At 45.0% G+C, this 15,897-nt stretch overlaps 1 protein-coding gene and 1 long non-coding RNA gene across 2 annotated transcripts; both read left to right on the top strand.

The window, feature by feature from the left end:
- The first annotated feature begins 746 nt into the window (after positions 1-746).
- LOC119327373 lies at positions 747-3,293 on the top strand. The gene is made up of 6 exons (XR_005158483.1): positions 747-863; positions 1,498-1,585; positions 1,664-2,266; positions 2,341-2,622; positions 2,700-2,904; positions 2,988-3,293. It is a non-coding gene; the product is annotated as an uncharacterized LOC119327373 (long non-coding RNA).
- Positions 3,294-3,393: 100 nt separating this feature from the next.
- LOC119328529 lies at positions 3,394-4,125 on the top strand. The gene is made up of 2 exons (XM_037601501.1): positions 3,394-3,487; positions 3,571-4,125. The coding sequence occupies exons 1-2, from the start codon at positions 3,482-3,484 to the stop codon at positions 4,090-4,092; spliced, it is 528 nt and encodes a 175-aa protein (XP_037457398.1). The 5' UTR covers positions 3,394-3,481; the 3' UTR covers positions 4,093-4,125.
- Positions 4,126-15,897: the final 11,772 nt, after the last annotated feature.

Raw genomic sequence — 15,897 nt, 5'->3', positions numbered from 1 at the left:
ACCGACGTGTGAATGAATGCCAGCCAGCCAGCCAGCCCCGCCGAGCCGGGCCGGGCCGACACGCGACCCACCGGGCAACAGTTCTCGCGGAAGCGCCAAAGGTGTGCAGACACAGAGGAGCGGAAGGAAGGACGGCGCGCGCCCCTGTAGCCGTAGGTCACCACCCCAGCACCGTCCCCGTCCGTCCGCTGTTCCCGTCGGCAACGGCCGGGATGAAACGGGCGACGCGGACGTGGCTGCAGCGCCGCGGGTCGGGGCCGCGGGACAAGGGCGTGACGGGCACGGGCGCGCGCGCATGATTGGGGCGGCGAGAGAGATCTGTAGCGGCACGTGCGAGAACCGGCCATGTGCGGGCGCACGCCGTCGTCCTCCTCCTCCCCGTGACGGGCCCCACGCAAGAGGACAAAAGCGGGCCTCTGCCCCGCGCGCTCCGGCGCTCGCCGCCCGATCTGCCTCGCGGCGAGCAAAATTACTGTTCTGACAAAAAGGCTAACAAAATCCTTATTTGACTTTGTTTAAAAAAAATTCAATTTTGACCTCTTTAGGTGACGCCAACATCCCTGACGTCTGGGTTGCGACCCCCCTGGCGTCTGGCCCCTGGCCCGCACTGCCCGCTGCCCGTTGACCTGCTGACGTGGCAAAGGGGCCAGACGCCAGGGACCCTGGCGTCTGGCCCTGGTAAATGGATAACCCCCGCGGGCCGAGCCCAACCACCCATCTCTTTTCCTCTCCTGGCGGCGCACGAACAGACGAACAGAGGGCTTCTCTCCTTCGCCCCTCTTCTCCCTCACATCAAATCCTCCCTTGATCTACTCCATCCTCCATCCAAATTTATGGATCTGAGGCCCCCAAGCATCCTTGAGGTATTCTCCCCCATTCCCTCCGATTTATTTGGGTTGAGTCCTCTTCTTTTTGATGCATTATTCAACACTAGGTGATGTTAGATGAGTAGATGGTTTCTTTGTTTTAGGAAATTGTTTGTAGTTGATAGATGATTTGGTAGGCAGTAGATGATGTGTAGTTGGACATGTAGGCAAAATCAATTCCGTTTTGTGCATATGTTGTCCATAGGAAAAAAAATTGAACTAAGAGGGGTGATGAATACATGATTTTTGTATGTAAAATAGACTTGTTTGATAATTTGGTTTGATAGATGATGTGTGTATGTGGTATAACAATACAGTTGAATTTAAATATGATGTCTCTATGTGTAGATAATCCTATTGTTGGCATACTTTATTTGCAAAACACATGGTGAAATTTGGTACTCTAGATGCTATTTATTTGCATATGTGACACCATATTATTTGACAAATTTATTTGCTTGAGATGATGTTGGTATGTTTGAGAAGACTTATGTGTGCATATGAAGAAGGAAAAAAATGATGTGGTTATGTTTGAGAAGAATGGTGTGTTCATATGGTATAACTTGGAGAAGAAAATTGTATTGTTTGATATTGTTCATGTATCCATAGGTGTTTGTGATTTGTTTTGTAGGATGGCGGATGGTGATGGACCTTGGTATGACGGATTAATCGATGAGTGGGATAAGGAGCATCATGCTCGTGTCATTGAGAACGGACATGTAAGAAGCAAGACTTATCAATTTTTGGTGTTTCTCATTTGTGTTCTTGTATTGATTAAAACATCACTTTATTTGCAGCTTGTAGTTGCTATGCGCATGAGGGGACATTCGGCTAATGACTTTACTTATGACCCGCGGTACGAGCCTTATATTCGGAGATTGGGTCTTCTCCCATTCGTGTTGCAGTTTAAGCGACGCGCTCCGCCGGTGAACCACGCGGCGCTGACCGCACTTGTGGATCGTTGGAGGCTGGAGACTCACTCGTTCCACCTTCCATTTGGGGAGATGACGATGACCCTTGAGGACATGGCTATGATAAGCGGCCTTCCTATCAACGGACAAGCTGTTACCGGTCGTGTCAGTGCCGTTAATTGGCGAGAACGGACTGACATTTTAATTGGTGTTCAGCCCGACGCCCCTGAGGAAGGCAAGGCCGATACCGCGAGAGTGAGGCATTCTTGGCTAAAAGTGGTTAGAGGAAACACCAATCTGTGTCCTCAGGGTGCTAATGACGTGGTTGTGCAGCAGTACACGCGGGCCTATCTTTGGTATGTGCTAACCAAGGTAGTCTTCTCAGATGCAACCGGGAACTCGGCCCTCTAGATGTTCCTGGAGCTACTCAATAACTGGGATACCCAGTATAGCCGGGGTTTGGCCGCACTAGCATATTTGTATCGTCAGGTAAGAGATATTTGCAACCATTTAACTTGCATTTGTCATGCGCCTCCATATCTAACATGTTTGTTTGATTGCAGCTTGACTTGGCGTGTCGCAGGAAGGGAGATACATCCTCATTGTCTGGGTTTGTTTGGAGCCTATCCGTGTGGATGTGGGAGCGGATCCCGGTTGGACGGCCCGATATCAAGGACCCCAACATGGCAAACCCACGGGGTAATCCAGACGGGCTGCATGATGATGATCCATATCGACGCCCTACGCTTGCTTACTATTGGGAACAAGTGACAGTGTACACAGGAAGCTCGCATGTGCGATACAAGTGCTATATGAACGAGCTGGACACCTTGACTGCTAAGCAGGTATAGAGAAGTTCGATGAGACCAAATTTAGTCAAGAATGAAACTTGTATCTAACAATGTATCTCTTTGTTTTGCAGGTACATTGGTTGCCTTATATGGAAGATCATGACTATGATCTTAATGAGATGTGCACGCGTGATAGCCATCTTTGGCGGGCGAGGTGCCCAATGATATGCTTCTTCGCAGTCGAGTGGCACTTTGTAGACCGTGTGGCGAGACAATTTGGAAAAGACAAGGTATTTTAATTGAGGAGAGCAACAAGCAAATGCTATCTCTGCATCGGTGAGCAAGCATGCCTTGAGTATGTAGTAGAGCATTGAATAAGTCTATGTTTGCTAATGCTTTGTCCCGTGCATCATTTGTAGGTTCGATCGAAGGAACAATCAGGATATATCGGATTGGGCAAACAAACACCGTGCGTGGATAGAAATTTGGAATCAAAGAGACACGTTAGTGCAATCAGAGAATAGACCTCACAATCAGTCAGCATATCAGAAGTATCAAGTGTGGTATGCGGATCATTACCGGTTAAAGCTAAAGCCTGGTTGGACTCACGAGGAGTGGTCGGAGTTGGTGTCTGAAGACCCGGAGACTGCAGAAGGTTATCATACCTTCAACACGACTGTGAGAGACACCAGAGGGGCTCACGTTGACTATGCGCCGATGCATGACGAAATGGTAGTCTGTTTGACCTATTCTAACAAACTTGCATGCATCATGTTGTCTTCTTTCAAATACATAAGTTTGGTGTGTTCATGAATTGCAGGGCAGATCGTTGCTTCTGTGTGTCAACGATGTCAATGTTGCACTGAGTCATCCACCTGGTGGTGTATTATCTGAGAGGACTCTTAGAAGCACGATGGAGGTGTGACCAATATATTATAAAAGTTTCTTTTCGCGGATTATTTATTTGTATCTCATATCATAGCATATTTTGTGTTGTTGCAGAAGTTCAAGAAGCGGTTTCATAAGATGGCAGCAATGCTTTCTTGCCATGGTGCTCAGTCCAGTGACGTGTATGCACCTGGTACCCGCGCCAGAGCTAATAGACGGCGTTATATCCAGAACGATGAGGACATGGAGGAGGAGGTCCATGAAGAGGAGCCATCGCATCAAGAGGAGCCAACACAAGATGAGGAGCATGAGTATGATGCAACACATCAAGAGGATCATGAGTATGATGTTGATGCTCCACAACCATCACAGGTTACACAACCAACACAAGGCAATGCCCGCTCTAGGAAAGGCAAAGCCATAGCTAAGACACCAGGCAAGAAAGGTAGAAAGAAGACATGGAACACACAATTCCATAGTCCGGAGTATCCTCATCAGCTTATCCCAACAGGAATGCAAAGATATAAGGCCAACATTGAGGCGGAGGAGGAGGCATACAACGAAGAGGAGGAGGAGGCTAGCGAAGAAGAGGAGCCTACACTTGCAGCACTCGTGAAGAGAGGAAGGAGGAAGTGAGCTTATTGTTTGGAAGTGTATGAACTAGGTGGTGTTTGTATGCATGAACTTGGTGTTGTGGTAAAAACTTTTAAGGTTGTCTTGAATTTGGTGTCTTATGTATGCACTTGGTGTCTTATGTATGCATGAATTTGTCGTGATGAAAAATCTATGAACTTGTTGTCGTTTGTATGCAAGAATTTGTCGTGGTGAAAGTTCTGTAAAATGTGCTATCTTATGTGTTTTATGAACCTGTCATATTATTATATATGTGCTATCTTCTTGTGTGAAATAAGTACAAAATAATGTACAGGGTCCCAGACGCTAGGGTCCCTGGCGTCTGGTATGAAGTCAGGGGACCAGACGCCACGATCCCTGGCGTCTGGTTTGTAGTCAGGGGACCAGACGCCAAGGTCCCTGGCGTCTGGTGGTCGACTGGAAGCAGAGGCATGGGACAACAGAAACAGGGCAGCCAGACGCGAGGGTCCATGGCGTCTGGCTCTGGTGTAGTAGTTTTTTCTATCAAACACCTGTTGTATCGAATGACAATCATTAGTGTTCACATAGATATTTTATTCTATCAAAGACCTATAGTATCACATAATAGCAAATGACAAACATTAGTGTTCACATAATAGCAAATGACAAACATAGTTATCACATAATCTCAAATTACACAAATAGTCTCGAATGAGAAGTTCATCACATATAAAGTCTCGAATGACATAAGTAGTTCATAACCACGATGGTCCACGATAATTGAAACGACATGAACATCACATATAACTCGGTTTCTTGTAGCAATGCAAGTCAACAACCCTTTTCCATCCCCATTCTTGCAGCATTTCTTGAATCTTGTCATCATCAATTATGTCAACCAATTTTCTTTCGTCGGGGCCATCTGACTGCTTCCTGCTGACATAGTACACAAAATCCTCATCCTTCAACCCTTGCTTCAACATGAATTTAGTCTTCAACCAATCGAAAGTGAGGTACACTTCACTAACTTGCACAACACATGGAGACAAGCCTAGGACATGAACAACAGGGCTAAGCACCCACTGAGTACCCTTAGCCATCTACAACACACAAATCTCTTAGTATCTAACCTATGATACATTAAACCACGAGGAAAACAAACTAGGGTTTACACAAAACTATGGTGCATTAAACCAACCAAAAGATGGGGGTGGAGTTGATTTACCTTCTAGTTTCGAAATACTAAAGATCCAACGGTAAAACCGGACCGATTCGTGAGAGATTTGAGGGGGGGTTAGGGTACTGGATGACAGTGAGTGGATGAGAAGGCTAGAGGTGAAAGTGAGTGGAGATGAAAGGAATGAGAGGGGTAGAGGTGGAGATGAATGGATGAGAGGTCTAGAGGTGGGCCCAAAGAATCTTATCCACTCGCACTTGCTCTCTGGATAGGGAGCCATACGCCAGGGAGTTTGGCGTCTGGGTCTGGAGACCCAGACGCCAGGGTGCTTGGCGTCTGGCTCTCTGAATCGGGCATCAGATAGATCAGACAAGTGTCTGGTCTCCTGCGTGACCAAAATGAGCCAGACGCCAGGGACCTTGGCGTCTGGTCTGGATATGGACCCAGACGCCAGGGTGCCCGGCGTCTGGCTCTCTGGATCGGGCATCAGACAGATCAGACAAGTGTCTGGTCTCCTGCGCGACCAAAACGAGCCAGACGCCAGGGACCTTGGCATCTAGTCTGGATATGGACCCAGACGCCAGGGTTCCTGGCGTCTGGCTTTCTGGATGATCAGACAGGTGTCTGGTCTCCTGCGCAACCAAAACGAGCCAGATGCTAGGCACCCTGGCGTCTGGTCTGGATATGGACCCAGACGCCAGGAACCTTGGCGTCTGGTCCTTGGCATCTGGCTTTCTGGATGATCAGGCAGCTGTCTGGTCTCCTGCGTGACCAAAACGAGCCAGACACCAGGGACCTTGGCGTCTGGTCTTGTCTGGTCTGGATATGGAGCCAGACGCCAGAGTTCCTGGCGTCTGGCTCTCTGGATAGGCAAAATGCTCTCTGGATATGGAGCCACACACTTTTAAACATTGAAAATCAAACAAAAATATGAACAAAGCATAGTTTGCATAAATTTTAAATAGGTCTCGAATAACAAGTTCACACATAATGTCTCAAATGACATAAGTAGTTCATGACCACACACGGTCTCGAATGACAAGTTCATACATTAAACAAAGTCTCGATATTCCATCATCGACGCCGGTGCCTTTCCATTTGTCTACTAAGTAGTACGGGGCCACTTTCCCTTCTTGTCACGTGCCTCGTCCTCCTTTCGTGCATCGCGAGCCCTTGCAAGTTTTCTTGCCCTCTCTTCTTGATGAGCCTCCTTCTCTTTACGTGCCCTCTCTTGATCACGCTTCTTGCACTCGTTCTTCTCCTTCTCACGGCGCTCATGCTTCAATCCCCGTGCAAAGGACTCCTTGAACAGGCGCTGCCTCCGTAAGTAATCTCGATGTTGGTCCTCTTGGACATCTTTTGGTACCTCGTAATCTATCCAAGTGAAGTACTTGCAAAGTGGAGGAGGCTACTACATAAAAGTCATGTTTTTGTTAGTAATATGAGTTCAAACTTGATGAGTTTTTTGTATGTACACCCAACATACCGGTGGTATGTCATATGCGTTAGTTGGCCTTCGACGATCATGTGCACAGTTGGGACACACGAAAAACCTTCTACCTTCTGTCCATGACTTCTTGCGGTCCGTGGACACCTTCAGCTTGCAAACATCACCACACCAACATGGTGGTGTGGGCACATCCTTCTCCTTCTCCTTGTCCAACATGGCCTCCATCCACGTCTTCGACATGTCCTTTTGGTCCGCGCACGCCGGCCTCGTCCTGGAACCGGATGAAGCCATGCCTACAAAAAGAAGAATTGTTAGCACAAGACACAAAGAGATACATGTGTAAATACAGTAAATCAATAAATGCTAGGAATTTTAAAAACAAATAATATACCATTATTATTAGATCAACCATCTACATTAAGCAAATAACCGAAGGCCGATCCATTATCAACCATTCCTCTCCGCCACCACCACCTCTAGCACTTGTGCTTCCTCTCCGACCACCACCACCTCTAGCATTTGTGCTTCCTCTCCGACCACCACCATCTCTAGCACTTGTGCTTCCTCTTCGACCACCACCACCTCTAGCACTTGTGCTTGCTCGACCACCACCTCTAGCACTTGTGCTTGCTCGACCATCACCTATAGCACTTGTGCCTGCTCGACCACCACCTCTAGCACTTGTGCTTCCTCGACCACCACCAGTGTCACCTCTTCCACCTTGTTCACCATCGGTGCCACCTCCATGACTTGTTTTTCTTTTTTTGGTTTTCCTATTCTTGCATGTCCGCTCATTGTGTCCCCCTTCACCGCACACCCCACAGTTGATAGTGTCAGGAGCCTCCATGAAATGACAGCTACCAAATTGTTTCATGCCAGTGTATCCGGGCAGGTCATCCATATCACCCCTGAACCTCTTAGTTCTCCTTCTACCCTTGGTCTCCACCTTCTGAAGAGGGTCTGGCCTAATATGAGGGCCATGGTACTCAGGCCACTGTGATTGGTCCAAGAAAGGGTGAAATTTTGGTGCCCATGTCAACCTAGTAGCTTCCATATGGAACTCTTGCATCCGCACGGTTTTTCCATCACAAACATGTATGTTTCTCGCCTTCGCCGCCGTTATCAAATGCGAGCATGGCCAATGATACTTACTAGGCCTCTCGCACTGGCACCACCGAGTCTTCAGACGCACCTCAAATGCAGCACCACCATATTGTCTACCGTCTCGTGTTGTGCCACCTGGCTCATCAATTTGATAGATCATTTCAGTTCTGTCGAATATGATAACTTGTTGCCGTGAAGACTTGCTTGCTTATAACTGCAGCCATTCATCAACCTTTTTCGGATAATCCTTTTTTTCACCTATCCATTTTGCAGTCTCTTCAGAATGCCTCTGAAAGTACTCATTAAGCTTAAAGAATGTGTACTCCACTATTGCAGTCACCGGCAATGCACGAGCACCCTTCAGCACATTGTTGAAACATTCTACCAGATTGCTCATCATGTCGCCATATCGCCTACCACCATCGTCATGAGCGCGTGCCCACTTGTGCTTCTCGCTTAAATTCCTAGTTAAGAACTCTTTTCCCCCTTCGTTCACCGCTGCAAAGAGTTTGTTGTACCGAGCATCGAAACCTTGGATGGTGAAGGCCACACATACATGGGTAAGGTCTTTGCTGAGCTCCTTGCTCTTACATGCCCGGTAAAAGTTGGCCACGAAATGCCTCATGCACCATCTGTGGTGAAGCTTTGGAAATCCTGGAATAACAATGTCCATTTCCTTGAGTATGTCATGATGCCTGTCCGATATGATGCATACCTCCCTAGCCCCAATCACGTTGTGCCTAACATGACCCATGAACCACTCCCAATTGTCTTGGTTCTCGGAAGGCACCAAAGCAAATGCACACGGCAACACGTTGTTGTTTGATGAGTGCGCCATTGCTACCATTAGTGTGCCCTTGTATCTACCGGTCAAGAACATACCATCTATAGACAAGACCAGACGACAATGCTGAAATGCCTCCACGCATTATCCATAACTCCAGAAGGCACGGTGGAACACTCCCTCGTGATCCTCGACCACATGAAACATGCCCGGGTTCCTATGTGCAATCGCGGCCAACAACCTTGGGAGCTGGTTGTATGCTTCTTCATAACCACCATACAACATCCTAATAGCATTTGCCTTTGCCTTCCATGCCTTCCCATACTTGACTTCATAACCAAATTGTTTTTTCACCGTCCGCATGAGAAACCTCACTTTCACAGTGGGATCAAAGCCTATGTCTTTCATCCATTTGTATCCGAGATACTCAGATGTGAGTTGACGGTGTGTCTTTCTAAGTCGTTTCGATGGCGGTTTGCATCTATGAGTGGAAACACAACTTTTTAACACCCATTCTTCGGTTTCTTTAAGCTTTCTTGCACGAACCTTCCATGGGCATCCTTCTTGCTCACACACCACGGTGTAACGCAACTTCATGTCGGAGTGCTCAACATAAATTGGCCTATGGTTTTGAATGGCATAGTCAGCCAACCAAAACTTTAGCATAGGCAAGCTCAGAAACTTCACTCCTTTCTTCAAATAAGCATTCTCGTCCTCATTCTCCACCCTTGGTTCTCCTGGATCCGGGCATGATGTTGGCTCAATCGCCATCATTCTCATTCCACCGTCAACAATAGCTTTATGAGCAAGGCTGAGATCTTTAAACAAGTGAGTTTTTTTTTCTAAGCCCGTCAGCTCAAAGTGGATTTGGTTTTCCTCCTTTGTGAATCCATCCTCGTCCAACTGTTCAACTGGACCCTCGTCATCCGAGTCATACGCATATTGACGACTAAAAGGCAAGTCACAATCCATGTCCTTTTGCGCTATGTACGCATCCAAGTCACCAACATCATTACCATGAAACCCTTCCTCTTGCTCTTCGTCGTCATCATAAGCATCTTCATCCTCTTGAATTACTTCGTCACTAGCAATCACCTCAAATTCATTTGCTTGGCTAGTTGGTGGTTGGCAAGCATTGGGGGCATACAACTCAACCTCATTTGCTTTAATAGATGGTACACGGGGACGTGGTTGGCGATAAGCATTGGGGGCATCAACCACAACCCTATGCTCAACAAGTGGCACCATTGTCCTCTCGCTCATGTCATTCATTGGGGAAGAGACATGCCGGTTCAAATCAAAGGTGAACCGAGGAGATTCAACCTTGGTGGCAAACAATTCAAGTGACTTGTCTTCCGATTGGGAAACTTTTTCCTTGTATACATCCCAATGCAAATCCGAGGTGATAGGCATACTTTTCAAGCGAGATTTGGCTCCAACTCCAACATCATACCTTCCTATTAACTTAACATCAACATTGGTGTCCATCCACTTTAAGACTTGTCTCACTTTTGCAACAACATCCTCATAGCTAGGGCTTGTACCAAAAACCAATGGTTCCTCACCCGTGTCGGCATTGTTACTCAAGAATGCCTCCTTGTCCATGTAATGCGCATTAACAAGTCTCTCCATCTAAAAATAGCATGAATGCATTTAAGACTTCAATGAGAATTGGTGTTTATCCAAATACATCTCATTATATCCAAATCATATCAACACTATTGCCATGGTCAAAAAAGTATCACTAATTAACACACACTAAGCAAAGTTAACCCTAATCACTAACTAACCCTAACCCCCAATCTTTCTACTCAACAAGCATATATTCCTACTACACACCATGCATATCACTATATTATCAAAGTTAACCAAGCCATTCACACTAACATAAGGGAGAAAACAAAAACTAGGGTTCCACCAACATGTATAAAATGCAACCAAAATAACAAGATTTAACAAAAAATAATTGGATGATTTGGGGGAGATTACCAAGAGCAACAAAGTGATGGAAAGATCCACCTAAGGGATGCACCTTTTGGAGAGGATTTGAGGGGGGGCTTGAGGGGTGGGAGAGAGTGTGGGAGCTCCAAGTGTTCTTCAAGCTCGGGTTGTGGATTGGGGAAAGTGTGTGGGGTGGGTCCCACACACTTTTCCGTGCGTTATCCACTTACCAGGGCCAGACGCCAGGGTCCTTGGCGTCTGGCCCCTTTGCCACGTTAGCAGGTCAACGGGCAGGCGAGCAGTGCGGGCCAGGGGCCAGACGCCAGGGTTCCTGGCGTCTGGTTCGCAACCCAGACGCCAGGGATGTTGGCGTCACCTAAAGAGGTCAAAATCGATTTTTTTTAAAACGAGGTCAAATAGAGATTTTGTTAGCCTTTTAGGTCAGAACAGTAATTTTGTCCCCTCGCAGCACCGCGCACGAAACCTCGATGCGGCGGTGGCGGCAAGCCTCGTCGGGTGCAGATTGTATAGACTGCTGGCCGGCGGTGGATCAACTTTTGGTCTACTATAGGCTAGATCGCCAGAGGGATATAATAAAAATATAAAATAGGGGTGATTGAAAACGTAAAAGAGCTGCTGTTGATCCCGTGCTAGTGATAAAAAGCCTACGAATCTGATCGGCCCATTGCTTTACTTGTAGTGGAGTGGTACTACCATCTGCGGAAAAAAAAGTAGTGGAGTAGTACTATTGTTGTAGTAGTACAAAAATGTAGTGGAGTGGTACTACCATCCTTTAAAAAAAATCAAGAAAACTTCCTATCTATCTATCCATCAATTGTCATGACAGTGAAAAAACACTAGAAAAAAAATTACATCCAAGTCAATTGACCACCTAACGACGACTATAAGCACTGGAGCGAGCCGAAGACGCGCCGCCATCGCCACTCCTTCACCGGAGCAGGACAAAACTCATTGTAGTAGACAGTCAGAAAGTCGTCGTGCTAAGCCCCACAGGACCAGAGCACAAAAAAAGCAACCGCTGCCGATGAAGAGAAACGTAGATTAGAAGAATCAAACTTGTAGACACACAAACGTAGATGCACCAAGACTGGATCCATGGAGATCCATCGAAGACCAACACTGACCGAATCTCACGAGACCCATCGGAGACACACCTCTGCATGCCTTCCGACAACGTTATACTCCTATCGTCCTTTTCAAATTCGATCGACCTCCTCCCTTCGAGACAAAATTCGTTCGTGGTTTGAGCTACATTTTTTCAAAAAGACCCTAGGATCTATAGTGTTAACCACATACCAACAATACAAGACACCCTTGAAAAACAAATAAATTGCAACTAGGTCCCTGAGATGTCACACCTCTCCAAACTCCAAGATGGGCCGATGGCACACCGTCGCAGCCGCTCCGGTAGCCCCGCTGCCAGATTCCGGCAAACCTTAAAGAATCACGCAGACGGGAAGTCATCACTGCCAAACACCACAAACTCTGCATATATACGGAGAGACACTCGTACTCCCTCTTCGCGCTCTGCATATAAAACTTGTCTCGAATCAAAATTCATAAAATTGACCAAATTTACATAAAACAATATCATCACCTACAACACTGAAGATATAGAATATGAAAGTTATTTCTATGATGCATCTAATGATATTGAATTGATATTGTAAATGTTGATATATTTTTCTTATAATCTTGGTCAAACTTGATGAAGTTTGACTAAAGACAAACTTATATGCGAAGTAAAAAAATAGAAAGAGTACTTGCACGTGACTTATCATTGGTTTCAAGAAAGTTGTTAGAACTCAATTCTAAGAAAATTAAATTTGCTTTAGTGTTAACTTCTGGATCTATAGGCCTCATCGTTGTTGGCGATCGATGGGAACCAGCCGGAGCAGTCCGCGTGTGCCTCTTTGGCATCTCCAGCGCCTCATCGTCCGAGGCATCAAGCTCCGTGAAGAGGAGGCTGTGCCGCTCATATTGACTAGATCGGCAACGCGCCTTGGCGCGAGGGTGCCGGTCCTAACCTTTTGTCAAGCAGGTAATGCTAAATCAGTAAGAAGCACGCCCTGAAGTATGTAATCAATGCACGGTTCAAAACCAAAAACAATGCAAATCTTTAACCTCGTGAATTTTCCAATCAAAATACATATCATAGAGTACAATTGAGCCACATCAAGCTCGGCACAAAGGAATAGGCCAAGTAATGTTTAATAGATCAGGCTTGAGTAGCACATAGGCAGCAAGACAATACAAAATATTGAAAGCGAAGCATTTAGACAGGAGGCTAGTGACAATCAGATAGTAGTCCTTCGCCAAGGACGGTTGAAATTCCTCGTCGCTCAAAGAAAAGGTCGCTCAAAGAAAAGTTGAGTAGCATTGGCCTGAAAGTGAAGAAAAAAACCATATTCCTCGAGAAGATATCTCAACATTTTTACAACAATAGACATCTACAGTGACCAAGGAACTATTAAGAAGGCAAGATTAGTAAACTAACAACAAGCAACATATTCCTGGAAACGTTTAGCACGATTAGTAAACTGACGTTCTGTAGACCAAGGAAACATACATGTCTTTGACCAACCTAATTTAAAGGAGAATTTCTTTCAATCTTTGACCAACCTGTAGTTATTGTCACTCTTCCATCCACACCTTATAAAAATGAACAGAGGAGTAAAATAACAAAACACGGTGCTTTAGTTAATGCAACAAAATATGAACCCTAACAAACATGAAGGCATAGGATGATGGTTAAGAAAGTCAATGGCAAATAAGTAGTGAGAAAGTAGGTCACCTCATTTAATCTACCTTCTGCAATATACAATACGATCAACACTTCATTGTTTCATGTAAAGACCAGTACCAACTCTGGGTGTTAGTGAAACAGTTAATGGAAAGACCAATGTTGGGGTTTGTAATGTTTCAAATAGATACTCTACATAGTAGGTGACAGATGCAAATCCAAAACTTTGTCACGAGACACTCTTGATTGTTGATCGGATGTTTTCCCTTTATTAGTGCATTGTACAATTTTTTGGCTGGTGAGAATAGGCAACCAATACTAACCCTGTCATACAACAGTTCAAGTCCACAATGTTGTTAAAATCAATTCCATAGATCCATCAAAATAAAATGTTGTTCACAAACCATTCTCTTATGGAAGACCAAATTTTAGCAGTACCAAAATGATCCATGGTGCTACTGGTTTTACTAACGTGACGAAACAAAATCCACACTCTAAAAATGAATTACTAAACACCTGATTAGGCAGTGGACACATTTTCTATGGCTTAGGCAGACCAAATTAAGGAGAACTGAGAACATATTTGTTAACATCACGAGATGTACAATGTACAATGTTCTCAATTCTACTGACTATGAAACATATGTTCTCTACGGTCTTACAACATTATAAAAATTATCTTATCAACGACTCCATTAAGAAAGAGAACAAAGAAGTCCTAGCAAAATAGCGGATGGGAGCACATTTTAGTATCCACATGAATGAGGTACACATGATGCCGGTCCTTGTACCACCTAACTATCATTTTAACTACAAGCTTTGGATCTTCAGTTGGATAAATCACAAGGCTTTGGTTTCAGTTAGATTTAAAAACTTTGGGCCTTCAGACAACAAATGTACCAGCAATCAAATGTACCTTCTGCTGGCCTGGGCGTCAAGGTTGGGGGTGACGGTGACCTCGCCGTCGGGGTTGACACTGCCAGCAACCTTGGGGTCGGGGTAGGGGCTCGCGACGATCTGGCCATCACGTCATAGTGCAGTAAAGAGTAACATGGTTTCAATATTATAACAAGCACCAACTAAAGAAGTGCACCTATATGTAGAACAAGCACATTTGTTGCTAGCTCTCGTCTCACATCACATCTTAATCCATTCATGTACAAAGACTAACAATCAATCATGGCAAGAATCTGAACCCTTTGGCTAACAAGTTGAACAAAATAGAGAAATAATGGATGGAGGAGAAGAGGACATTGGAGGGGAGTTCATACCTGCAGAGGCGGATCTCAGGTTGGCGTGGGTGGCACGAATCGGACCGGCGAGCTGCGTGCTGCTCTGGGACTGCGCATGATCTGGCGAGCCACGTGGGCTCAGGGGCGGCCGGAAGAGCAGTGTGCCGCCGGTGCTGCCATAGTCGTGAGACATACCCACGGATACACCAAATGGTATTTCCCTGATGAAGCAGGGACACAAGATTGAACTCCATCTGTAGAAATAGGAATCATCAAATATTAGATAGCCTCCGGAGAAAAGATTAGAAGACAGAATACTCATCAGAAACAAGAGATAAATAATGCAGAATGGGAAACCCAAGGTGATACATGGAATAACCTTTTTTCAGAAATAATTCAACTCTATCGTGAAGCAAGCTATGAACAAAACAAGACCGGGCCGTTCATAGTATATACAGTTATTGAAGAGCAAGTAGTATATAAAATTTAGAGCTAAGTATCATTAAGGGCTCCTTTAACACAAGCAGAGATAGCATGATCATAATATACATATAAACACGCTGGCAGTAGGAAGCCTCGTTATCCATGCACCCCAGAAGAAGGACATCATCCACACAGATAGGCATCGTTATAGAGGACACGAGCAAAAGCACAACTATTACTAACTATTCTTAGGGTTTAATACAAAGCAAATCCACCTAAAAAGAGTACTATCATGGATCTAACATTGTATCAAGAAAAGAAAATGAGAGACATGTAGTAACTGGACACTGAAGGCATATCATCTCCTAGGATACTATGGTAAAACTACAACTAAGCTTAAAGTTATACTTTTTTCACAGAATAAGAACTGTAGCCAGATACATGACCCCAGATGATGCACCCTTCTTCTCGCCTGCGGCTGGGCGACAACTACATAATTTCTTGCCTTGCACTGACACTACAAATAGTAACCTATTCAGGAACTAAAATAAATGAATTCCTTACCTATTGCATTCTGTGAACCAAAATAAGTGGGACCATATCTAGAGTATCATTTTGGCAGAATCATTTACCTATGCATGACTACATCATCTTTATGTGGGCCTTGCTACAACATGCGGTGATTGTTCTGCACATAAAACAATTTATCAGAAAAAGATTATTTCTTCCTCCATAAAATTTGTTTAAATAAAGTACACAAAATATAAGCACATTAATATACTTGGGCTGTCCTAGAAATTTTACTAAGCAAAGCAATGAGTGTAGGAAGCTAAATTGCAATCTACACCATACTAATACACAACTGAACAGTACTGGAACCAAAAGATCAGTAATATATATGTGGATACAAACAATATACAGAAATGCAGTGAAGCCATACTACTATGCAAAACAGTACTAGAACTAAAAGAT

Source organism: Triticum dicoccoides, chromosome 7A (genome assembly GCF_002162155.2).
Source record: "Triticum dicoccoides isolate Atlit2015 ecotype Zavitan chromosome 7A, WEW_v2.0, whole genome shotgun sequence".
NCBI classification, from domain to species: domain Eukaryota; kingdom Viridiplantae; phylum Streptophyta; class Magnoliopsida; order Poales; family Poaceae; genus Triticum; species Triticum dicoccoides.
Note: the sequence above shows the minus strand (reverse complement) of the source record. Positions and strands in the feature narration are given on the sequence as shown.